Below are 25,179 nucleotides of genomic sequence, written 5' to 3' on the forward strand. Positions count from 1 at the left end.
TCCTAATGGGTATGAGGAGGTATCTCATCGTAGTTTTGATTTGCATTGCCCTAATGATCAGTGATGTTGAGCATCTTTTTATATGCTCTTGGCTATCTGTATATTTTCTTTGGAGAGGTGCTTATTCAGATTATTTGCCCACCTTTTTTTTTTTAAGTTTTAATTTTAATTCCAGTTAGTTAACATAGTGTTGTATTAGTTTCAGGTGTACAGTATAGTAAGTCAACAAATCCATGCATCACCTAGTGCTCATCACAAGTGCACTTCTTAATCCCCATCAGCTATTTAGCCCACCCACCACCCTTTCGGTAACCATCAGTTTGTTCTCTATAATTAAGAGTCTGTTTCTTATTTGTCTTTCTCTCTCTCATATTTTTTTCCCCTTTGCTTGTTTTAGTTTGTTTCTTAAATTCCACATATGAATGAAATCATATGGTATTTGTCTTTCTCTGACCTATTTTACTTAGCATTATAGCTCTACCATGTCATTGCAAATGGCAAGATTTCATTTTTTTTTTTTTTTTAAGCTTTTATTTATTTGCGAGAGAGAGAATGAGAGACAGAGAGCATGAGAGGGAGGAGGGTCAGAGGGAGAAGCAGACTCCCTGCTGAGCAGGGAGCCTGATGTGGGACTCGATCCCGGGACTCCAGGATCATGACCTGAGCCGAAGGCAGTCGCTTAACCAACTGAGCCACCCAGGCGCCCAAGATTTCATTCTTTATAGCTCAATAATACTCCATTTTGTGTGTGTGTGTATGTGTATGTATGTGTATATATGGATACATTTATCCATTCCTCAGTTGATGGACACCCAGGCCGCTTCCATAACTTAGCTATGCTGCTGTAAACATAGGGGTGCATGGAATTGTTTTCTTAATTTCCCTTTCTGCTACTTCATTATTAGTGTTATAGTATTATAGAAACACAACTAATTACTGTATATTAATTTTGTATTCTGCAATTTTACTGAGTTCACTTATTCTAATAGTTTTTTTGTAGAGCCTTTAGGGTTTTCTATGTATGGTATCTGTAAATAGTGACTGTTTAACTTATTCCTTACCAATTTGTATGCCTTTTGTCTTACTGCTGTGGCTAGGACTTCCAGTACTATGTTGACTAAAAGTAGCTAGAGTGGACATCCTTGTGCTGTTCCTGATCTTAGGGAAAAAAATTTCAGTTTCTCACCATTCAGTATGATGTTGGCTGAGGGTTTGTCATATATGGCTTTTACTATGTTGAGGTATGTTTTCTCTAGATGCACTTTGTTGAGAATTTTTATCATGAATGAATGTTGAATTCGTTAAATGCTTTTTCTTTACCTATTGAGATCATGTGTTTTTATTTATTTTGTTAATGTGGTGTTTCACATATTGATTGATTTGCAGATACTGAACCATCCTTGCATCCCCAGAATAAATCCCACTTGATTGTGGTGAATGATGCTTTTTTTTCTCCCCCAAGATTGATTGATTGATTGATTGGTTGATTGATTTTAGAGATAGAGTGCGAGCAGTGGGGAGGGGCACAGGGAGAGGGAGAGAATCCACAAGCAGACTCCCTCAATGAGCTCAGAGCCTGATGTGGGGCATTGAATGATGTTTTTATTATACTGTTGTATGTCGTTTGCTACTTCTGCTGAGGATTTTTACATCTGTGTTCTTCAGGGATATGGTCTGTAGTTTTCCTTTTTTGAAGTGTCTTTGATTTTGATATGAGGGTAATGCTGGTCTTGGAGAATGTATCCTGAAGCAATCTTTCCTGTCCTATTTTTTGGAATAGATTGAAGTGAAAATAGATATTAATTATTCTTTAAATATTAGGTAGAATTCACTTGTGAATCCATCTGGTTCTGGACTTTGATTTGTTGGGAATTTTTTTTTTTTGGAAGATTTTATTTATTTATTTTAGAGAGTGCAAGTGGGGAAAGGGGCAGAGAGAGAGGGAGAGAGAGAATCTGAAGCAGACTCCATGCTGAGTGCAGAGCCCGATGTGGGGCTCAGTCACACAACCCTGAGATCATGACCTGAGCCGAAATCAAGAATTAGATGCTTAACCGACTGAGTCACTCAGGTGTCCCAGGAATTTTTTGATTACTGATTTAATTTATTGACTGGAAATTGGTCTGAACTGTTCAGATTTTCTGTTTCTTAATTCAGTTTTGGAAGATTGTATGTTTTTAGGAATTTGTCCATTTCTTCTCGGTTGCCCAATTTTAGCATATAATTTTTCATTTTAGTCTCTTGCAATCCTTTGTGTTTCTTTTTTTCTTCATGAGTCTAGCTAAAAGTTTGTCACAGTTTTGTTGATATTTTCAAAGAACCACCTGATTTCATTGATCTCTTCAGGTGTTTTTTTAGTCTCTGTTTCATTTATTTCTGCTCTAATCTTTATTTTTCCCCTCTCACTGCTTTGGGCTTTCTTTTCTAGTTCCTTTAGATGTAAAATTAGATAGTTTGAGATTTTTCTTGTTTTTTGAGGGAGGCCTTTATCACTATAAATTTTCCTTTGAGAATTGCTTTAGTTGCATCCTACAGACTTTGGACCAATGTGTTTTCATTTTCTTTTGTCTTCATGTCACTTTTGATTTCCTCCTTGATTTGTTCATTGACCAGTGGGTATTTAGTAGCATGTTGTTTAGGCTCCATGTGTTTATGCTTTTTCCGTTTTTTTTTCTTGTAAATTTCTTGTTTCATAACAGTTGTGGTTGGAAGCGATGGTTGATATGATTTCAGTCTTACATTTATTGAGATTGTTTTGTGACCTAATAACGTGATCTGTCCTGGAGAATGTTTCATGTGATTTTAAAGCAATGTGTATTCTGTTGTTTTGGGACGGAATGTTCTATATATATCTGTTAAGTCTCTCTGGTCTAATATGTTATGCAAAGACACTGTTTTCCTTTTTAATTTTTGCCTGAATGAAGTATCCATTAATGTAAGTGGGGTGTTAAAAAGTCCCCTACTATCATTGTATTACTGTCATTTTCTCCCTTTACATCTGTTAATATTTGCTTATTAAGTGCTCCAGTGGTGAGTACATAGATATTTACAATTGTTGTATCCCCTTGTTGGATTGATCCCTTTATTATTATGTAATGCCCTTCTTTGTTTCTTGTTACACTTTAATGTCTGTGTTGTCTGATATAAGTATTACTACCTAGGCTTTATTTCGCTTCCATTTGCATGGAATATCTTTTTCATCACTTCACTTTTAGTCTTCATGTGTCTTTAGGTCTGAAGTGAGTCTCTTGCAGGAAGCATATAGATGGGGCTTGTTTTGTTATCCATTCTGTCACCCTGTGTATTGACTGGACCATTTAGATCATTTATATTTAAAGTAATTATTGATAGGTATGTACTTAATGCCACTTTATTGTTTTCTGTTTGTTTTTGTAGTTTTTCTCTGTTCCTTTCTTCTGTTGCTCTCTTGTGATTGATGACTTTCTTAATATTAGGCTTGGATTTCTTTCTTTTTTGTGTATCTAGTATAAGTTTTTGGTTGATGGTTACCGTGAAGTTCATATATAACATCTTAAGTATTTAACAGTCTGTATTAACTTGATGGTCACTTAATTTCCAAGACATTGTAAAAGAACTTTATTTTTGCTCTCCCCCTCTTCACCGTTTTTGTGTTTTCATGGTTTACAACTTTTTATTTCACGAGTACCCTTAACTAAAGTTTAAAGATTTTATTTATCTTAGAGAACATGCATGTGAGCAGTGGAGGAGCAGAGGGAGAGGGAAAGAATCTCCAGCAGACTCTGTGCTGAGTGTGGAGCCCACCATGGGGCTCAGTCTCTCGGCCCTGAGATCATGACCTGAGCTGAAACCAGGAGTCAGATGCTTAACTGACTGTGCCACCCAGGAGTGCCACACCCCCTTAACTATTTTTTTTAGAAATAATTGAATTTACAACTTTTGTCTTCTAACCTTCATACAAGCTTCATAAATAATTGTTCTGTTACCTTTAGTGTATGTTTGCTTTTATTTGTGAAAGGTTTTCCTTTCCTAATTTTTTTTTTTTTTTTTTTTAAGATTTATTTATTTATTTGACAGAGAGAGACACAGCGAGAGAGGGAACACAAGCAGGGGGAGTGGGAGAGGGAGAAGCAGGCTCCCCGCCAAGCAGGGAGCCTGATGCAGGGCTTGATCCCAGGACCCCGGGATCATGACCTGAGCCGGAGCAGACGCTTAACGACTGAGCCACCCAGGCGCCCCTCCTAATTTTCTTCTAATTATGGCCTTTTCTTTTCCACTTAAAGGAGTCTCTTTAGAAAGTGACTTTTTCTCTGGGTGCTTTTAAGATTTTCTTTTTTTTCGTTGATTTTTTTTTTTTCCAGCAACTTATTTATGATATGCCTTGGTGTGGTACATGTATATCATCGATTAGGGCTTTTTATTGAGGACTTGTTATCAGGGGTTAATGGTTGACAGCTTGGAAAATTTTAGTCATTATTTCACTCTTTTTTTTCTGTTATTTCCTTTCAGTACTCTAGTTACACACAGTTGATCACATATTTTTCCATTGAGACTGTTCATTTATTTTATTTTTTTATGCTTCATTTTATATTCTAATGTTCTGTCTTAAAGTTTACCAGTCTTTATTTCTGTAGTGTTTAATATGCTGGTATTTCTGTCCAGTGAGAAATCTGTATTTTAGATAATGAATATGTCATCTCTGCAATTTCAGTTTTACTCTTTTTTATACCTTTCATTTTTCCCATACTTTTGATTTCCATTAAATACTTGTTCATAATTATCATTGTTCTAACATCTCTGTCCTTGTTCTGTTATCATTTCTGTCATTTCTGGATCTGTTTTATTGATTGTTTTTTTCTTGGTGTTTTCACATTTTCTTCCTTATTGTCATCTCTAGTAATTTTTGATAGAATGTGGAACATTTTTAGTGGTTACATTGTTGACTGTATGGATTTTGTTATCTTCCTTTTTTAAAGAGTGGCTGCTATTTAAGTTAGTTTGGGGTTCCTTTCATCCCTTTGGAGCATTCTGGGTTTTTTTGTTTTTTTCTTTAGCTTTACTTCAGTGCATCTAGGGTAGCTTTTACTCAAGGGACAGTTCCCTTCTATGAAGCTGTGATCCTTCCTGGCTCTTCACTGAATGCCCTAAATGATTACCAAGGACTTTCAACTTTGACTCCATGATTATGAGCGTTGGGAATTGTTTAAGTTAAAACTCCCATTTCTTTTTTTAGTCTTGTGGAGATTTTTCCCTATGCATGTGTCTAGTGCTGAGGAAAAACTCAAAGGGACCCATGTGCAGATTTCCAGAGATTTTTCTCTTTATACGTTCTTTATTTATTTATTTATTTATTTATTTTTAAAGATTTAGTCATTTATTTGAGAGAGTGAGAGAGAGAGAGAGAGAGAGAGCACATGAGAGGGGGGAGGGTCAGAGGGAGAAGCAGACTCCCTGCCGAGCAGGGAGCCCGATGCGGGACTCGATCCTGGGACTCCAGGATCATGACCTGAGCCGAAGGCAGTTGCTTAACCAACTGAGCCACCCAGGCGCCCCTATACGTTCTTTTTTTAATTTTTTCATTTATTTGAGAGAGAGTGAGGAAGTGAACATAAGCAGGAGGAGGGGCAGAGGGAGAGGAGAGAGAATCCCAAGCAGACGCCACACTGAGCGTGGAGCCTGATATGGCGCTCGATCTCACAACTCTGTCATATCCTAAGCCAGAATCAAGAGTCAGACGCTTAACTGACTGAGCTACCTAGGCACCCCTTCTTTCTCATCAGAATTCTGCCCTGCAACTTCCACTCACCCCAGCCTCCCTAAATTCTGATCTCATCTCTTCCATTTAGCAATTATGTTTTCCCTCTGTCACTGAATTTAGGTAAAGTGCCTCCACTTGGAAACCTGGGTCAGTTGTAGGGATCACACTTCTCTCAAAGATCACAGTTGTGTACTACCTGTTGTTCAGTATTTGAGACCATTTTTATTTTGTCCAGTTTTCTAGTACATGATTTTTGTCTGTATCTTATGAATTGATATCGGTACTTTCTTAATATTTCTTACTCTTTCGTATTTATTTTTCTATAAGGAATATTAGAATCAGCTTGTTTTACTTTTAAAAATGTGTTTAAGGTTATGTGAAATGCATAGATTAATGTAGGGAGAACTAATATCTTTGGAATATTGAACTTTGATAGTCAAGTACAGTAGCATATACCTTTGTAATTTGTAATTTTAACCAAGAGTTAGTATCTATTGCTATTTTATTGTGAATTTTTACTAAAAATATTTATTGTTTTCTCATGCCTTTTCCCTTTGTATGCAAGTAGTCATAGTTTTTTTTTAATCTATTAGTGTGGTGACTTATATGTATACCTTTTTCTAATATACAACCCATTTATAAATTTCTGGTATGAAACCTCAGTTGTATATTTTAGTTTGGATTTTTGTATAGATTCTTGGATTACTTTTGATTGTTTTAAAGATTTATTTTTTATTTATTAGATATAGGGAGGGAGGGATAGCAAGCGAGAGAGAAGGGGCAGAGGGAGGCAGAGAGGGAGAGAAGCAGACTCCCTGTGGAGTGCAAAGCCTGAGCCTGAGATCATGACCTGAGCCAAAACCAAGAATCGGCCGCTTAACCGACTGAGCCACCCAGGCACCACTACTTTTGATTGTTCTAAAATTCAAATTCCTAGCTTTCATTTAGAATCCTTAAATATAACAGACTTTGAAAAATTTATGAAAAGGAAAGAATTCTCAGAATGCATGAGGTATGTGCATCATTGTGGTTAAGTAGGGAGACAACTTTTAGAACTATGACACTTATTTAAATATACAGTTGACCCTTGAATTGTGCTGGGGTTTGGGGGCATTGACCTCCGCATTGTTGAAAAACTGCATGTAACTTTTGACTTTCCCCAAATTGAACTACTGTATTTTTTTTTTTTTCCCCACAAATGTATTTTATATTGTGACTGAAAAGTAAGAAGTTGCCAAATGACAACAAGCAAAGGGAAGGTAGAGGAAAGATACAGGGTAAGCTGGAGCAGCAGGACTTTCACCTGCTTTTGGCCATCCTCATCCCACTACGTGGGCATGAGGGTTAAGTTCACTGAAGCCTTGAACAGCTCTGGAGAGGGATTCTTGCTGAAGTGGCGGGGCCAGTTACTGGTCCTACTTGGCCAGGGATCACAGAATGATACCACATCACCAAAGGGTCTGGGGGAACCCCACAATGACAGGAAGAAGCCCGCAATGCAGAGCAGGCAGCAGGGAGGGGTGCCGTCTGCCATACTGAATGTCCTCCAAGCAGACGAGCTAATACCCCAGGGATCTAGCGGCTCATAGCTTGCCAGCATGTCCTGTAAGCAGAAGCTGCCTTAGAACCAGGTAGGGAGTCAGTGGGTCATGCCAACCTAGAGAGATGGTAAAGGTGCTCTGCCTTCCCCTAGATGTTGCATAGAAGGACGTTTTCTACATTTCTGGGTAGTGGATAAGAGGTGTTACTCCAGGATCCAGTTTTGCTAACTTTAGGCGGGGGTGAGGAGACGTACGGTACCTCATTCTCCTGTACTGTATTTGTTGACCAAAATCCGTGTTTAAGTAGACCCCCGCAACTCAGACCCAGGTTGTGCAGCTGTATGTTTGTTTTTGTTTCAAAATAATTGTTAAGAGAATTATTTTATGCTGTTCATCTTGCTTCTATCACCGGAATGTTTTTGACAAAGAGAAATAGGATTTTTTGTTGTTGGTTAAATCTTGTCAAGAAAATGTGCTTGTGTTATAGAATTCATGTTGAACCTGTTCTTCTATGGTCTAGATTTAGCAGAAAAGAATTTTAATCACCTGTCTCCATATGCAGCTGTCTCAATTCTCACTAATTCAGTTACATGCGGTGTTTTCCGTGTTTACAGGTTCAGTTTAACTTGCAGTTTACAAAACCAAATACATCACTAGGAGATGTTCAGTCAGGAACAACTATTAGTATGCCTTGCTCAACTGATAAGGAAAAGTAAGTACTTCTTGGCATAAAATTTAATGTTTGCAATTTTGAAAGTCATCTTAAATAATTTTTATCCGTTCTTGAAAGCTTTGATGCCCACTTATTTATCTGTGACATTTGAAGTTGCTAATCAGTGGGATTGAAGTGGAGTTCCTTTTATCTATAAGAAAGAGATTTCCCATATTTTTTTAAACTGTAGTAGACAGTTAAACATACAGTAAAATTTTATTATTTAGGAGAGACTTTCCTACATAACTGAACTACCTTTCATCTGCTTTTGGGCAACTAGATAGAAATCTTTTTAACTCCCTTTAGTGTGGTTTTTGTTTTTGTTTTGGCTGTGTCTGCCTCTGGAAGCACTCCATTTTTCTGAATTAATGCTTCCAGTGTAAAGTACTCTGAGAAGCCAGCTATTTTATTTTATTTATTTTATTTATATTTTAAAGATTTATTTATTTTAGAGAGACAGCGAACATGAGCAAGGGGAGGGACAGAAGGAGAGGGAGAGAAGCTGACTTCCTGCTGAGCACGGAGTCCGACGGCTCCATCTCAGGACCCTGACATCATGACCTGAGCCAAAACCGAGAGTCGGAGTCTTAACCAACTGAGCCACCCAGGCGCCCCAGAAGTCAGCTATTTTAAACAGCTAGAATTTGGGCGCCTAGGTGGCTCAGTTGGTTGGGCGACTGCCTTCGGCTCAGGTCATGATCCTGGAGTCCCAGGATTGAGTCCCGCATCGGGCTCCCCGCTTAGCGGGGAGTCTGCTTCTCCCTCTGACCCTCCCCCCTCCCATGCTCTCTCTATCTCATTCTCTCTCTCTCAAATAAATGAAAAAAAAAATCTTTAAACAGCTAGAATTCTTTGCTAAGAATAACGAGGCTTGTGAGATTGTTCCATACCTATCGAAATAAGCTTTAATTTTATGACTTGTTTTGCCTACTCAGAAATTCCTTCCTACTTTTTAGCTCTTACACAGGTTTTACATAGTGGGGTTTGTTCTGTCAGTGAGTTGTGACTAAATTAAACAGCTCATGAAAACTTGTCTCTCTGTAGTCTCTCTGGTAGTCTATACATGTTTGTACTATTTTTTTCTTATTATTACGCTTCTTAAAATTTAATCACTTTAAGACCTGTCTGCTGGCACTCATTACCATTAGCTAGCATCATTCCAATGTATTGCAGAATAAATTACTAACACTTCCAAGAGGCTTCTTATCCCAGTTCTCTGGCTCTTACTCATTGGCTTCTCTAAAGTTGGCACCAACATGAATATTAAAATAGTTTGTGAGCCTTTTTTAAAAAGCAGAATTCTTTGAAGTCTTGAAATGTATATATTTGTTATATTTAATCTCACACTTGTTCAAGAGGCAGTGCATCTGGAATTCATGTTAATGGTAGAACACGATGTTTATATATTTAACTCTGTCATACTCACCAAGAGCAATTTTACTTGCAGAAAATATCGTATTTCTGGTACAAAACCAAACATAACCATGTGTCCATAAAATTAGGACTGTTCAGCTATTTTGAGTGCTTTCTGTTTGTGATTGGTTTTTTACTTTATTTGTTGTCAGGTAGGAAAAGTGGCAGTGGGTATCAAAAGTTAAAAAAAAGCTAAAACTGAAGGAAATATCTATTCACCCACTTAATTCTTTTCTGAAAATTGGAAAAAGACCATTTAATTTCAAGAATGTACATTGTTTTACCAGTGTCTTTAAATTCTTGTTACATGGAACTACTGAGAAACTTGACACTGGACAGATATAGGAAAAAGGAATATGGTGGTAGAAAGGGGAAAAATACATCTACATAAATGCCCCCCATGTTTTTCCAAAATTTTATATTTGTGTTCATCTGACTAGAATTCATTATTAATTTTAATAGTGCTAAATATTAATGAACTTTGAAGTACTATAAAATTTTGAAGAGCTTTTGGCAAAGGAAAAATCTTACTCATTTTATTTTTATTTTATTTTATTTTTTTTTAAAGTAGGCTCCACGCCTAGCGTAAACCCAACGCAGGGCTTGAACTCACAACCCTGAGATCAAGACCTGAGCTAAGATCGATTTGGAGGCTTAACCGACTGAGCCACCCACGCGCCCCTTACTCATTTTATTTTTATTTTTTATTTTTTTCCCTTACTCGTTTTACATACAAAATGAGATAGAAATGATTAAATAATGATACTCTTGAAGCACGAACATTTGTTTTCATTCGTGTATCACTTACGCACTATTGTTTTATAGTTTCATAGTACTAGAGTTTTCATTTCCCCTATATTTTTTATCTTAGCTCTTCGACTTACTAGTGTTATTTATTATAGTCTACTGTTTACTGGGAAGGGTATTTTGGCTTATGGATAAATTACTTAAGAAACCACTGAAGAATATGATTTGTTTTGAACAAAGCTATCAACAGATTATTTTATATATATGTATGTCTGTAGATTAGATAAACCTTCAAAATTAACTTTTAAAGTGAAAAGAAGGCTTTGTTAAGATAAGTAAATAATTACTATTTTCGTTTCAAGTGGTGCAAATTTAGGGCTGGAATCCAAATACCTGAAGAAAAGGGAAGATAGCATTCCTTTACGCGGGCTCAGCCAAAACCTGTTCAATAATCCAGGTGAGAGGACAGTTCTGAAATGGATTTTACACTGTGGTTTAATTGACTATATTTTACAAAGACGTAAGTGAATACAAATAATTTTTTTTTGTCCTCATTTGCAGACCATCAAAAAGATGGCACTTTGGGAGCATTACAGACATCTTCCAAACCCGCAGTGCTCCCTTCTGCATCTTCAGCGTATTTCCCCGGGCAGTTAACAAACAGTTAGTGCTAGTGTTACCTTTTACATTTTATTGAAATTTTAGAAATTCCCATGGTTTAAAAATATATGAACAGCATAGATCAAATCCTCAGCCAGCAAGTTTCAAAGTTTACTTGAGCTTACTGTATTAGATTGTTTGGATCCTTTTTAAGTACTGCTGTCATTTCATGACAAGCTAGAGGAGCTGGTTTGTACTTGGGGGATTCTGAGTGAAGATTCTCAGGAAATGACACCTTTTAGTTTGTGTACATGGTGTTTTATAGAATAACAGTATGAATTTTATTAAATGAATCCTTAGAAAAGTAGTTCTAAGGAAAGAGTTGATGCTTTTACGGGACATTCTAGTCATTGAGTATCTGGGTAAATGAAAACCTGCTCAGACATAATATGAAACTAAAGAATGTTAATAATTCATTTTATCATTTTCATTGGTAAAAGTTCTAAATTCGACACCTGAAAATTATGAGGGAAAATTATTATCTCCAAAGATATCTATATTATATTTACCATAAAGGGAAAAGTCTTAGATTTACCTTTAATGAATGAAATTAATCCTTCATAGCAAGTAGGTATTTTCCTTGCAACATCTTTAAATTAGCTATTGAACAAGTCTAAGTAATTTTAATAAATTATAAAAATAATTTGGACAATGTATTTATATAACCAGATTGGGTATAAAGTGCTTTTAATCATTTGAGCTGCGAAGTTTATAGGATTTTAATGCTTCCTGGAAAACTACATTTACCCAGTTTTTCTCTTTTGTTTGGAGTTTTATTAGTTTGTTATACAATTAAATTAGTGGAATGTTTTAAAAATTAGTACTATACAAAATACTTTAAGAGCATCATGAATATTCATTGTTTTTTTATAATATCAGAGTGGGTTCACCCAGTACAGAGTAGCATTCTCTTATGAAACGTATAAATCAGTTTTTGTTTGCAAGGATTGCTAATGCTCATGTAATATTTATAAACTATTTTCAAGGACCTTACTACACAGATAAGGCAAGAGAATTCAGTATATTAATATCAGTATTATTGGGTTCATGATAAGACAATCTAGTATTTGCTCATATTTTTCTGAAGCCACAATATTGAGTCTTGTGATACTTTGAAACTGTGCTGGTAGTTGCAAACAGTCTTAACTAGGGGATTTATTCAAAAAAATTTAGTGACCATTATTGGGTAGTTACTTTTATATGTGACTTGTCATTTTAATATACTGAGTATTAGTAAGAATACTTGGTTACAGCAACTTGAAATCACTTACTAATAATAATCTGGGAAGTAGCCTCTTGGTGATACTAGAATCTTTCCTGTAAATATAAGGTAACATATATATAAAACATTGTGACAGGGTTTGGATGGGACTTAGGACATACAGGTAGTTCTTTTTTATTTGAAATTGTTTTGCAGTGTACAGCTGTACATGTGTTAATAATCACAAGGTTGCACTTAATTTCTGTGAACTGTGAGCTTTGTTAATAAAGTATGGTATATGACGTGTATGTAAAAACAGAAACAGCATTGATCTGCAACTGTTGACTATGCTTAGAATTTAAGTACTTCCGTTTAATTTACGGACTAAGTTTTCATTTCTTTTGTCTTCCTACAGGAGTATGTTGTAGTGAGGGAGAAAAAAAAGGGGTTGAAGGGAAAATGATGTAAAGCTTTGATTTGTTACTGTAAAAATGATTATGGTAACAAATAAAGCCAAAACAGACCTTACAGGGAATCACAGATCAAGACTTTCTTTTAAAAAAAAAATCATTAAAATATTTAATTTTATTAACAGAATATTTACATTTCTTTTAAGACCTTATTTAACCATAGTGAATGTTCCAAGTTTAAAAAGCATTGAGCAATAACCACACAAGATGAAAACAGTGTAAACTATACAATACTTTATGTACAATTTTTACAAAGTAACACTTTTTTAAATAATATAACTGGACACAAAAATATACACTTTAGAGAAATTCACATCAGTAATTGTATAAAGCTCTCTTCTAGGGTCCTGAAAATTTAGGACAAACATTAGCTCTGTAAATAAAGTGTTACTGTGACAGTCCTGAAAGGCCACTATATATATTTATCTACATATAGATATCACATTGACATTTTCAAGGCTACCAGCTTTACTATATAATTTTTAGATTATGTATTCAAGTGTTGAGGTTCTTATGATTATGCAAACATTAAAAGAATAGTGGTGTAAGTAGCTGGGGAACAAATCTGAGCCAGTGTTTAGATTTAGACTCTACCCCAATTTAAATTCTAAATGGCTGATATTTTCTCATTTCAAAAACAGTGGTGAATGTTTAAAATAAAATAACTACAAACAAGCTTGAAACATGATTCAGATTTAGTACAATTTTCTTAAAGAGTTTTTTTTTTTAATGCAAACAATTCATTTACCATTTCTTTACTTTAGTGCATCTGCATTAAGGCTTTGAATTATTTGACCCAAGATTTTACAGTGTTAAAAACGAACAGGTCCATAACCGTACTACCTACTCTGTCTCGCTGTGAGTCAGCATAAATAGAGTTAAAGCTCAACACCTGAAGGAAATGGTAGCAGAGACGTTGCTAGTATCTAAGAAGGTACGTATATAGTTTTTAATTAAAGGATGTATAATAAAACAAAAAGCTTAGTGGCAAGAAACTGGTGCTAATAAACAAAAGGTTTCTTTTCAAAAGAAATTGTAACATCTTTGGAAAACTGTCCGGTTCTGGTTCTTTCTTTAGTTCCCACGGAGTTCATGCAGATACATTTCTTAAGACAATCTTAAAGTACATTGTAGATGGAAATGGAATGTACATCCAGAACTACAGGTGAAAACTAAGACCTGGGTGTGAGAGAAAAGTCTTCCTGATTTCGGTCATCACACATTTGTGTCCTGGAGCAAAGGTTCTTTGGCCTCTCCTGGCGCTTGTGTACTGTGAGGATGGCTGTGACTGCCGCAGTGCTTTCTCCAGCTGCTGGACCGTAAGCTCAAATTGGTATGTTCTGGAATAAACAAGGCAACAAGCAGAGCCAGCAGTACCGAACAGGCTCCAAATAGGAAGGGGGGGCCAGGGATGATCGAATTCTGAGAAAGGAAAAGATAATTAGGGTTTTTGCGCCGACGTCTCGGCTCTAAAGACACTGCTTATCTTTTAGTAATCCCAGATTGCTATGAGTTATAAATCAAGGTTTTTCTCTCTTTCTTCATCAGAGCTACAGTTAGAAAATGCATTTGCTTTTCAGGAGAAAAGGGACACGATCATACTCTCACTTTAAAATTCTGAGGATAATAACTGATCCAAGAAACAGAGCCAAAAGATTTTTTAAAAAACAGCCTATGCAGAAATAGATGGTCACTTGTAGCACAGAATCTGAACACATCCTATAAGCCTTCACCTCATTAGTTCAGCAGGAAGCTCTCAAAAGTAAAATTAAGTAGCATATGCCATTAACTACCGTAGCGGAATCAATGACCGTTTTCTCTGTTTAAAAAGCTAAATACATTCTCTAGTAACGACAAGTGAGGGAAACACAGCTAAGGCTGTTACCATAAGAATGAAAAAGGCCTTTGTTTTAGCCCAAAGTTACGTTCATCCTTAGCAAAAACTTGCAGAGCCAGTTTAACCTGTGTACAGCCCACAAACAAACATTTTTATTTAACAGTAGTCTTGGCGCTCTGCTATACAAGCACGGAACTGATGAGCTATTTGCATTGGCTAAAGGGATGATGTCTGCCGTTAGTATTTTCAGTTGTAAGGAGGGAAAGTACAGCAAACAAGTGAACAAAGATGTGAATCAGCACCTAGCTGCCGGTTGCTAGAGAAGGCAGGCCTCGCCTGGGGGCCTCGTGCATCGCGCAAGACCCCGATGAGACAGACAGCGGTACACATGGGGGCTGTTACCCACGCCACGAGGTGTAATACCACACACTAGAATATTTCAGTAATTCTTAAATTTTTGAGGGAAAAGGTATGGACAGCCAATTTGAGAAAGAGGTATTATACAGGGGAGCACAGCCTCTTTGGCTTTGGTTTTTAAGTGCTGAAATCATCTCATGTAAAAGCTTGGGTGATCAAAAACCATTTATCTTTCAATCCAGCCAAGTGAACTGTATGTCTATCAGGTGAACGAAGAATTACCTGTTCAAAGTGGTGCTGTGGGCTTGTGTTTGTTCCCAAGTCTGTTCCTGTCATTGGCAGTTCTTTAAGTTCCACATGGAATATGTAGAAAATGAATCCATAAAGAGCTGGTCCCAGACCATTGCACAATCCTCGAATTCCTGTTATCATTCCTTGAACAACACCTAAATTGGTTTACACAAATTATGTAATGCACCGCTTATTTTTTTCCTGCCCTAGAACCAGTACAAACAGGAAGTCAATCTAAAACAAAAGCTCTCATCAGACACTAGCAATTTACCAAGATGGCATTAAAAAGTACTTAGAAGCCCTCAGCTCTACAAAGTAAGCTATCTGATACAAATGTGAGATCAGGTAAACCCAACCCAGACATAGACCTAGTTTAAACAAGTGGGCAAAAGCACCTTATTTCCCTTTAAAACACCCCTGGCTAAAAATTAGACATGAGTTCACAAGCATAATTGTTAAAAAAGAAAAAACTGCCCCCAAGCAGCTACTTAAGACCCCACTGAGTCAAATACAGAGTTTGAGTTTTGCTTTTCTCTGGGATCTTTTCTCAAATTTAAAATGCAATTTGCTTTGGCCACAGGCCTTTCCTTCCTCATTTATCAACCAAGTGATCGCTGCCACTCTTTTGTAATACCCTTTTTCTCCCCTTATGACTAGAGAAAACACATCTTTTTCAAAGAATTATTTATCTGTTAGCGTTTTGAGAATTAAATGTTCCTATCACAAAAGCGTAAGATAATGTTTTCTAAGGTCTTTAGATAACTGAAACCTAAGATTTAAATAAAAGGGTTACTTAAACCCAACGTGTCTAGCACATCATAGTAAACACTTAAAAGTGGACATAAGGTGGCCAGCCTATCACTAGATTTTCTAGCGAAAGGACAGCGAGCGCCACGCACTCAAGAGTGAGAGACATGGGGCGCCTGGGTGGCTCAGTCGTTAAGCGTCTGCCTTCGGCTCGGGTCATGATCCCAGGGTCCTGGGATCGAGTCCCACATCGGGCTCCCTGCTCGGCAGGAAGCCTGCTTCTCCCTCTCCCACTCCCCCTGCTTGTGTTCCTGCTCTCGCTATCTCTCTCTGTCAAATAAATAAATAAAATCTTTAAAAAAAAAAAAAAGAGTGAGAGTAGATACCCATCTAAGGACAGTACCCTGGAATCTGCTTTTCCTCTTAGCAATGAAAGCAATTTTAAATTCTTTACCTTGATACATTTACGATCCTGTACTGAGGAAGGAGATAGGACATAGGATTCGAGTATTCGTGCTTTGAAATAGTAATCATGGGTTCTCGTCAACTCACCTTGTTGATCAGCATCAGCAGTTCGTGAAACAAGGGCACTGACTGCTGGAAAGGTAATGCTGGACATGGCCGCTACAGCCCCGGCAGCCCACATCATCCTGTAACCCAAAGCAGCAAAACAAAAATACGTTCTCCACTGCGCCTCTCACTCAGAACACACACTTGAATTCAAGTAACTGTTACTGCAAAACGGCTGTGGTACAGGGAGAAGGAGAATTGTACTTGGTCTATTCCTTCCTTCCTGTGTGACTCTGGGCAAGTCACTCTAAGCCTGAGCGGTGGGTGGGGACAGGGAGGCCGTTGAGAATAACGTACGATACACATAAAAAACCATCATTTCGTGTTTCCCCAGCCAGTTAGTCACTCTGCAGGCACTGTTCCCGCAGACCTGTGCTTCAGCATGAAGCTACTGAGCTGACCTAAGCCTTGGATGTTCTGGGCTTAATACTCAAAATAAATGCTTTAGATCATTTAAATTGTGAGCACCTCTTTGTAAAAACTAGCCTGGAAAACAAAACAACCATCAAAACACACTCTTGCTGCTTACTCCTATCCAAATCCGAACAGAGGTAGTATGTTCGGGGGAATGAAAACCTGAGCGAAGCGAGTTCAGTCCCGTCACCCGGAGCATAAAGGTGCGCCTGCGCGGCCCGACCTCGACCTCACTACTGCCATCACCCTGCAGGCCACCAGACTGGCGAGAAAAGCAAAGAGCCTTTTCTCTGGCATGAAGCTGGGACCAAAACAATCGGGCTTGCTCAATTAACTTCTGGTCTGCCATCAGTAATGATCACTGATGCTACACATTTTTTTTCTAACAGAAAAACAAAAAAGGTAAATAGTGCTAGCTTTCAGGGCTTTGCTGCTTTGAGATTACATGTTTTATCCTAATGACAGACTGATACAGATTAAATGCTCAGTAGAGATTTAAAAACTAATCTTATTTAAAAATCGAATCTGTCACACAGAAAATGTCACACCTCTCTATCCTCAAGCCATTCTAGAATATACAAATACACAAGTGAGAAATCTGTATTATATACATTTTGAGAGAAATAAAGCATAGTAGGAGACAGATTAAAATCTAATAATAAGCCTCAGATGAGAAGCAAATACAAAAATGTCTGCCAATTAGGGGTGCCTGGGTGGCTCAGTCAGTTGGGTGTCCAACTCTTGATTTTGGCTCAGGGTCCTGGGATCGACCCCCACATCAGGCTCTGCGCTCAGCAGGGAATCTGCTGGGGATTCTCCCGCTCTGCCCCTACCCCACTCACATGTATGTTCATGCTCTCTCTCCTCTCTAAAATAAGTAAATCTTTAAAAAGAAAATCTGTCAGTTACACCTCAATAAAGCTGAAAAAAGAAAAAGGCAAACATCAAAAATTTAAAAATTAAAATATACCTACCAAGGTTCTGAACCAAAGCCATACCATGCCAGCTGTAATATTTGAAATCCTAGACCCAATAAAATGGTGTTCTTATTTCCAATTGACCGCATAAGTAAACTCAAGACTATGGTCTAGAAAAGAAGAAAAACCAGAATAGAATGGTTTATCAGAAAAGAACTTTTTAAAAATAAAAAATACTTGGTGACTTCCTTCAGTCTGTAATATAAAAGGACTGCTACACTTTACATTTTGGCTTTTTAACAATTGCCCTGAATACATCTTGAAACCATTACTCCAGATCGTACAGAGCAAATGAACGGTCCCTTTGCTGACACAGATCCAGATTCAGGGAAAAAGAAAACAGAAAAGTGAACTTTCTATTCAGTACATTTCTACTGACCACTTAAATCAGAAATTGTAAGTAGCATCAAAAAGTTCGAACCCATGATTTGGGGGATCCCTGTTACATAACAGCTTTAAAAGTTTTTACAGGTCTAAGTTAATCCAAAATGCTTATCCTCCCAACTAAGCAAAACTCAAACACTACAAGAATTACTCTAGGGGCGCCTGGGTGGCTCAGTCGTTAAGCATCTGCCTTCGGCTCAGGTCATGATCCCGGGTCCTGGGATTGAGCCCCAGATCAGGCTCCCTGCTCCACAGGAAGACTGCTTCTCCCTCTCCCGCTCCCCCTGCTTGTGTTCCCTTTCACGCTGCCTCACTCTGTCAAATAAATAAATAAAATCTTAAAAAATTACTCTATATCCTTCATTTAAATTACTGCTGAAAGCATGATGCTTTTACAAACAGTAAACAGGTCTAACTAAGTAGATTTGGGAAAAGTACAGTATAAGAACACAGCCTTTGGAGAAATAGTCTGGATCATAATCTTGGCTCTAACTATGTGACCCTGGGCAAGTTACTTCACACTGAAACAGTTCTCTGTCTCTTACGAAATGGCAATAGTACCTACTTCAAAACTGTGTCATGTTGGTTAGAGGAGCTATTTATAAAATGCTTAGCATTGTCCTTGCTAAGGGACATCCCCTTGCTGGGGATGTCAGAAAATATTTCTCGCCATTTTTTTTTTAAAGATTTTATTTATTTAACAGAGCAAGAGAAGGAACACAAGCAGGGGGAGTGGGAGAGGGAGAAGCAGGCTTCCCGCTGAGCAGGGAGCCCAATGCAGTGCTCCATCCCAGGACCCTGGGATCATGACCTGAGCTGAAGGCGGACACTTAACGACTGAGCCACCCAGGTGCCCCTATTTCTTGCTACTCTAATGAAAGTACTGAATATACTACTTAAGATAGCTAGTAAATCCAGAGGAAAAGGTGAAAATAATTCAGGAAATCACTAGCTGATGACTGTAACTGTAAATGTACAATTATCAAATATCAGCTTAAAATTCTTTAAATTGAGGGCGCCTGGGTGGCTCAGTCAACTAATTAAGCATCTGCCTTCAGCTCAGGTCATGATCCCGGGGTCCTGGGATCAAGGCTCACATCCGGGCTCCCTGCTCAGCAAGGAGTCTGCTTCTCTCTCTGCGCGCCCCGCCCCCTCATGCTCACACACTTTCTCGCAAAAATAAATAAAATCTTTAAAATAAATAAAATTCTTGGGGCGCCTGGGAGGCTCAGTTGGTTAAGCGACTGCCTTCAGCTCAGGCCATGATCCTGGAGTCCCGGGATCGAGTCCCACATCGGGCTCCCTGCTCCGCAGGGAGTCTGCTTCTCCCTCTGACCCTCTTCCCTCTTGTGCTCTCTCTCATTCTCTCTTTCTCAAATAAATAAATAAATAAATAATCTTTAAAAATAAATAAATAAATAAAATAAATAAAATTCTTGATATTGAAACAACCATTTAAGAGCTTAATCAGATATAATCACAAGCCAGTGGAAAGCATATGAAAAGCCCCGTGAGGGTTCTTGAACAATTAGGACTCCGCTTTCTTCTCTCAGATTCCCCCTTAAATCATTAGTATAAAATTGAGTTCCACAAGACATGGAACCTTGCTGGATCACATTCTTCTCAACCACAACCACAAAAGGGAACTCACCCAGAGTAAGCAGTTAGCAAAGAAAAACTTCCTGTATACAAGACACCCTAACTGGGAACACTGATTTTCTCCCTGAGGGCAGGAGCTTTCCTTAAATATCTATATCTTTGTATGCCTAGCAGCTACTGTACCTTCTTAGTATTTATGGAAAGCATGTGATTTTTAAATATGTCACAATATTCTCAATGATAATGGGATAAATTACTTAGTATATACAGTGTGCTAGACAAGAAAAATTATTTGGTGTCCCTTAATTTAGTGTAACTCCTTTTGTCCCAGAGGTTAACTGACTAATTTAACCAAGATGTACATAGCTAGTTAACAGTTAACTGACATCAGTTTTGGTCAGTTAACCAAATATTTGCCAAGTTCCTACTATATCCCACTGCTATTTTAGGTTTAAGGGCACTGACCCAAGGGTCAGAGAATAGGTCAAAGTACTGGTCACCAAACAGAATACCTCATCTTGGAGGGAAGATGGACCTAAGTGTCCTGATTTAGCAAGATAACTGCAGGTTGTAGCTGCTATGAAAAAAAAAAAAAAAAAAAGAAATGGGGTAGTGGGATAGAGGTGTTGCTTAAACCAGGATGGGCAGAGAAGGCCCTTCTGAGGCAACAGCTGAATGGGGAGGGAGGTGGCTATGTGAATTTCCACTGCTCCAAGCAAGGGGTGACAGCAAGTGCAAAGGCCCTAAACTGGAGTGTATTCAACAACATGGAGAATGGGGCAAAATGAAGTCACGTTGAGTCTAGGTTTTATTCTGGTTGCAATGGAAAGTAAATTTTAAACAAGAGGATTAAAATTTCACTCTACAGGGGCGCCTGGATGGCTTAGTTGGTTAAGCGTCTGACTCTTGATTTCGGCTCAGGTCATGATCTCGGGGTCGTGGGATCAAGCCCTGTGTAGGGCTCCACACTTGTCTTGGAGTCCGCTTGAGATCCTCTCTCTCTCCCTTTGCCCCTCCCCCTGCTCATGCTCACGCTTTCTCTCTAAAATAAAATCTTTAAAAAAAATTCACTTTACAAAAATTACTTGACAAGTGTCGAATAAACTGTAGGGAGACAAATTTGGAAGGCGAGAGACCAGGAGGCGTCAGCCATGGCTCAGACTGGCCACTAGTAACAGAAATGGGGAGAGATGCTTCAGTTCAGAATGGATTTTGGTGACAGGAGATACCATCTGAGGGACTGAATGTGTGGTAAGGATAAAGAATGGCAAGAATCAACAAAAACAACACCGAGGTTTGTTGTGGCCCCGACAACCAGGAGCGTGGTGATGCCCATCAAGGAGATGAGTGGTGCGAAAGGGAGGGAATCCAGATTTTAGTTTTGGTTGAGTTTGAGATGCCCAACATGTGTATCAAACAAGAGCTCGGGGCTGGCCTGGAGATAGAAATTTGGGAGGCAACAGCATATGGAGGACTAGATCAGAGCACTGAGGAAGGAAATGTTTCCAACAATATCCCTGCACTCACATAAACATTTATTTAGTGCAAGAGTTAGGAACTCATGCCTCCTGACACCAAAGAAGGGATGGGGCCTAAAAGCCCCAGAGGGGACAGCAACCATTTGGCTCCCACTGGAAAGTGGGTATGTCCATGTTTCCAGATCTTATCATTTGGGGAGAGAAGCTACATACACATATTTTCATATAACCTCCCAATTTTTAAATGCTTCCTATTAATTTTTAAAGTAAGTATGTATGTAGGATTTATTTTAAGATTCTGTTTTTTTAAGTAATCTCTATACCCAACATGGGGCTCAAACTCCCAACCCCAGGATCAAGAGTTGCATGCTCTACCGACTGAGCCAGCCAGGCACCCTTTTTAAAGTTTTAAAAACACCATGGCGGGGTGTGGGGGGATGAGTTAGCCTGGTGATGGGTATTAAAGAAAGCACGTACGGCATGGAGCACTAGGTGTTATACGCAAACAATGAATCATGGAACATCAAAAACTAATGATGTATTGTATGGTGATTAACATAACATAAAAAAAAAACAAAAAACACCATGGCAAAAAACCAATGGCCTCTAATTTAGCACTTAACTCGGTTGCGGGCACAATACAGGGTGCTACAGTGACCAAGACAAATGTGATATAATCCTGACCACACAGTCTACTCAGAGCTCTACTAGGACCCACAATCTACCGAGGCAAAAACAATCAAAAACCAACAGTGGTAAAGGCGACAGTACAGTGTATTCCGTACAATGACAGATATAAGCCTCAGTTAGTATGGAGGCTCAGAGAGAGGATACTTCGGGCGGAGGGGAGGGAGGCAGAAAGGCCAGCAGGAACAAAGGCACAAGGGCAAGCAGTAACGGGCAGGCAACAAGGTATTCTCAACTGTATGCTTGACATAAATGAGAATACAAGACAATTCTTTTACCTTTGGGGTTATATATTATACTTAATAATTTAGTTCATATGATGACAGCAATGTAATGATCAAATTTCTATATATACTGCATACTTCCATTCACCTGTTTTTGAAGTCCAGCTAATTTTCTCACTTTTTAAAATGTGAAAATTCATCTCAAAAATGATTTTTCTACGTAGGCCTCAAAAGCCAAATGGTCATTTAAGGACCATATTCCTTGCAGGCTGTGTACATAACGTCTGCTGTACCACCAACGCTGGATGGCTGGTGGCTCATTTCCTCCCAGACTCCAGGCACTGCGAGCGCTCCTGATACAAACCCAACCACCCCCCCCTTCCTGTATCCACAGCTTCCCTTCTGGCTTCTCAGCTCTTCAAGACTGTTTTCCATCTTGCATCCTTTGTGCCAGGTGCCCTCTGCTGAGCAGAGGGGAAATTTCCTCTAAAGCACCTTCACATCACTCAAGCAGTGTTACTGCCCGAATTTATAAGGCACCTGCAGCTTCCATGATCAGTGAAATACGAAACAGAACTTACTAACATTTCAGAGCTATTCATCTCTTAAGTGCCATTATAGTAAATGTTAGCTGTTCTCTTTGTCTAAATCTTAAACAAAATATTAGCAAATATAATCTCAGCAATGTATGAAAAAGATAAGACATCATGACTAGGTTGGATTTATCCCAGGATTCAAGGTTGGTTTAACATTCGATAATTCCTCAAGCTCTACTCTTACTATTTATACATTTTCCTTGGTCTTATGCTTCAGAAAGGTGTTTTTTAAAAAGCCATTTTTACATATAGGCAACAATATATTTTCCCCCAAACCTGAAGTGCACTTTTCTGACAGCCAGGAATGCATATCTAAATGCGTTATTCCTGATTAAGGAACTTCAAGATAAAATGGAAGTTAGAATAGGGTAACTGGGTGATGGACACTGAGGAGGACACATGAGATAATGAACACTGGGTATTATATAAGACTGATGACTCACTGACCTCTACCTCTGAAATCAATAATATATGTTAATTAATTGAATTTAAATAAAAAAATAAAAAATAGAAATAAAAAATAAAAATTAAATGGAAGCTAGAAATAGTACTAATACTCAATGCCATATGTATGCATGTGTGGGGCCATGGGTGTATTTATAGAATTTAAATTTAAATTTGCAATTTATCACTAAACCTACCAAAAATTCATAAATGATGAGATCTGCAGAAAGAATCCTACACCTAAGAGATGGTCACGAAGAGTCCCATTAAATATTAAATGGACCCTGCTTTCGTTTTCTGAAGAACAGACTAAAACAAAGAAAGCTGCACTCTAGAAGACTAGATCTAAGGTTAGAAAGAGTGTTAGATTAGATCATCTACAGTCTAGAAAAAGCAAAGCCAAACAGGAAGAAATGGGTGGGGCTGTATTCACTGAAAGGAGAAAGACTGACTTGAGAAAATTCTGGTCACGGGAATATACTACTTGCTCATGGAACAGAGATTTGAGGCCGAGATGAAATATATCCTAAGAAAATCCAAATTCCTGGGTTAATAGTATCTTATTCATCAAACAACCACTGGCTACCAACTGGGTTTCCAGGGTAAATATTTCATGTCATTCCTCTGCTCAAAACCCTCTAATGGCTTCCTATCTTCCTGTCAAGTCTCAGGATAACCTTCGAGGCCCCAGATGACCTGGTGGCGCCCCCTCCCCCCCCGACTTCATTTCGTGAAGGTCTCTGCCTCGCTCGCTCGCTCTGCCAGAGCCGTGCTGGCCCCTGGCTATTTCTCACGCATGCCAGCTACAGTCCTTCCTTAGAGTTTTACTTCTGTTCCTGCTGCTCAGAATCCTCTTCTTCCAGATACTCCCACGACTTGTTCTTCATTCCTTCGGGGTTCTGCTCAAAGGTCACCATGTATCAGCCAGGCCTTCCCAACCCTTCCAGGTAAAGTAACACCCAGTCCCCAGTCCCTCCATATCCCCAGCACCAGTTTTCTTTATAATTTTCGTTACACTGGATACGTTTACACGGACATATTTATGGAGTTTCTGTCTTACCCCGCAAGAGTGCAAACTCTACAACAGCAGGGATTTAGTTAAGTTCACTGCTACATCCCCGGGGCCTGACACACGGCAGTATTCAATAAATACGTAAGGACTAATATAAAATGGTAACTTTATGCAGGTGTACACTCTCGTTTACTAAATCAATAAACTATCTTTCTGGTTTATACATTATATAATGATTAATATGTGTCAGTCCCCAAAATCTGATCAAGACTAACTACATTTAACAAAACTGAATTTCTGAACCTACAAACCTCAGATTCCTGACACTGGTGACTCTACCAAGAAAATGTCACTTGCATATCACTTGAGGCCCCTTTTGGATGGTCAACCAGGAGCAATGATCTACCTCCTCACTCTCTCTAACTAAAAAGAGACTCACCTTAAAAATAAAGTAAGATAAAATAAATAAAAAAATAAAAAGCGCCTCACCTGTGCAATAATGGAAAGAATGCCAAGGACTGCTATAAATGCTGCAACACTTTCTGGTGAGAACTTCATTATCTAGAAGGTTTCCAGAAAAAGAAACATTAATAAAGACATAAGTACAACAAATACCATACTGATGCAATTACATGTATATTAACATTAAATGGGCCAGAAAAAAAAAAAATAGAACTCATTTATAACCAAAGAACTCTACAGAGGAAGAATCTGGCTTTCACTGAGAACCACAATTATAACAACGGTTTACATACCAAAAATAATAGCTACTTAATTTAGATTTGGTAAATCTAAGTTCCTTAATTTAGACTTAGATTTCATAAATTAGAGACAGCTGTCAAACGCTCAGAATCCATCTTACAAATAAATATTGCGCTGTTTGTGCTTTGTACAAGTACTGATAAAGGCCCGATGCTGCTTGGCAAGACCAGTGCCAAGGAGGAGAAATGAAAGCTCTCGGAACGGCCAGCTGCTTCAGCGATATCTGCTCTCCATCACCCAGAGACTGGAGGAGACGGATGGATTACAAGCATCCCTTCACTTCTGTAAGCAACACAGAAGCTCAAGCCACACACATTGA

At 38.3% G+C, this 25,179-nt stretch overlaps 2 protein-coding genes across 3 annotated transcripts in view; one reads left to right on the forward strand and one right to left on the reverse strand.

The window, feature by feature from the left end:
* SASS6 (SAS-6 centriolar assembly protein) overlaps positions 1-12,299 on the forward strand; it is a 54,266-nt gene extending 41,967 nt beyond the window's left edge. The window contains exons 15-17 of one of the 2 annotated variants that reach the window (XM_032422750.1): positions 7,893-7,990; positions 10,513-10,607; positions 10,712-12,299. In XM_032422750.1, the coding sequence (XP_032278641.1) occupies positions 7,893-7,990; positions 10,513-10,607; positions 10,712-10,818 (300 nt within the window). In that variant the 3' untranslated portion in view covers positions 10,819-12,299. The remainder of the gene's footprint in view (positions 1-7,892; positions 7,991-10,512; positions 10,608-10,711) is intronic. The other variant, XM_032422756.1, reaches the window with a different exon arrangement.
* A 143-nt stretch (positions 12,300-12,442) lies between these two features.
* MFSD14A (major facilitator superfamily domain containing 14A) overlaps positions 12,443-25,179 on the reverse strand; it is a 45,661-nt gene continuing 32,924 nt past the window's right edge. Inside the window, exons 8-12 of the mRNA XM_032422767.1 lie at positions 24,588-24,659; positions 17,672-17,784; positions 16,266-16,363; positions 14,958-15,121; positions 12,443-13,903 (exon numbers count right to left, since the gene is read on the reverse strand). Coding sequence (XP_032278658.1) covers positions 13,697-13,903; positions 14,958-15,121; positions 16,266-16,363; positions 17,672-17,784; positions 24,588-24,659 — 654 coding nt within the window. The 3' untranslated portion in view covers positions 12,443-13,696. The remainder of the gene's footprint in view (positions 13,904-14,957; positions 15,122-16,265; positions 16,364-17,671; positions 17,785-24,587; positions 24,660-25,179) is intronic.

This window comes from Phoca vitulina, unplaced genomic scaffold (genome assembly GCF_004348235.1).
Source record: "Phoca vitulina isolate PV1807 unplaced genomic scaffold, GSC_HSeal_1.0 scaffold2, whole genome shotgun sequence".
NCBI lineage: Eukaryota > Metazoa > Chordata > Mammalia > Carnivora > Phocidae > Phoca > Phoca vitulina.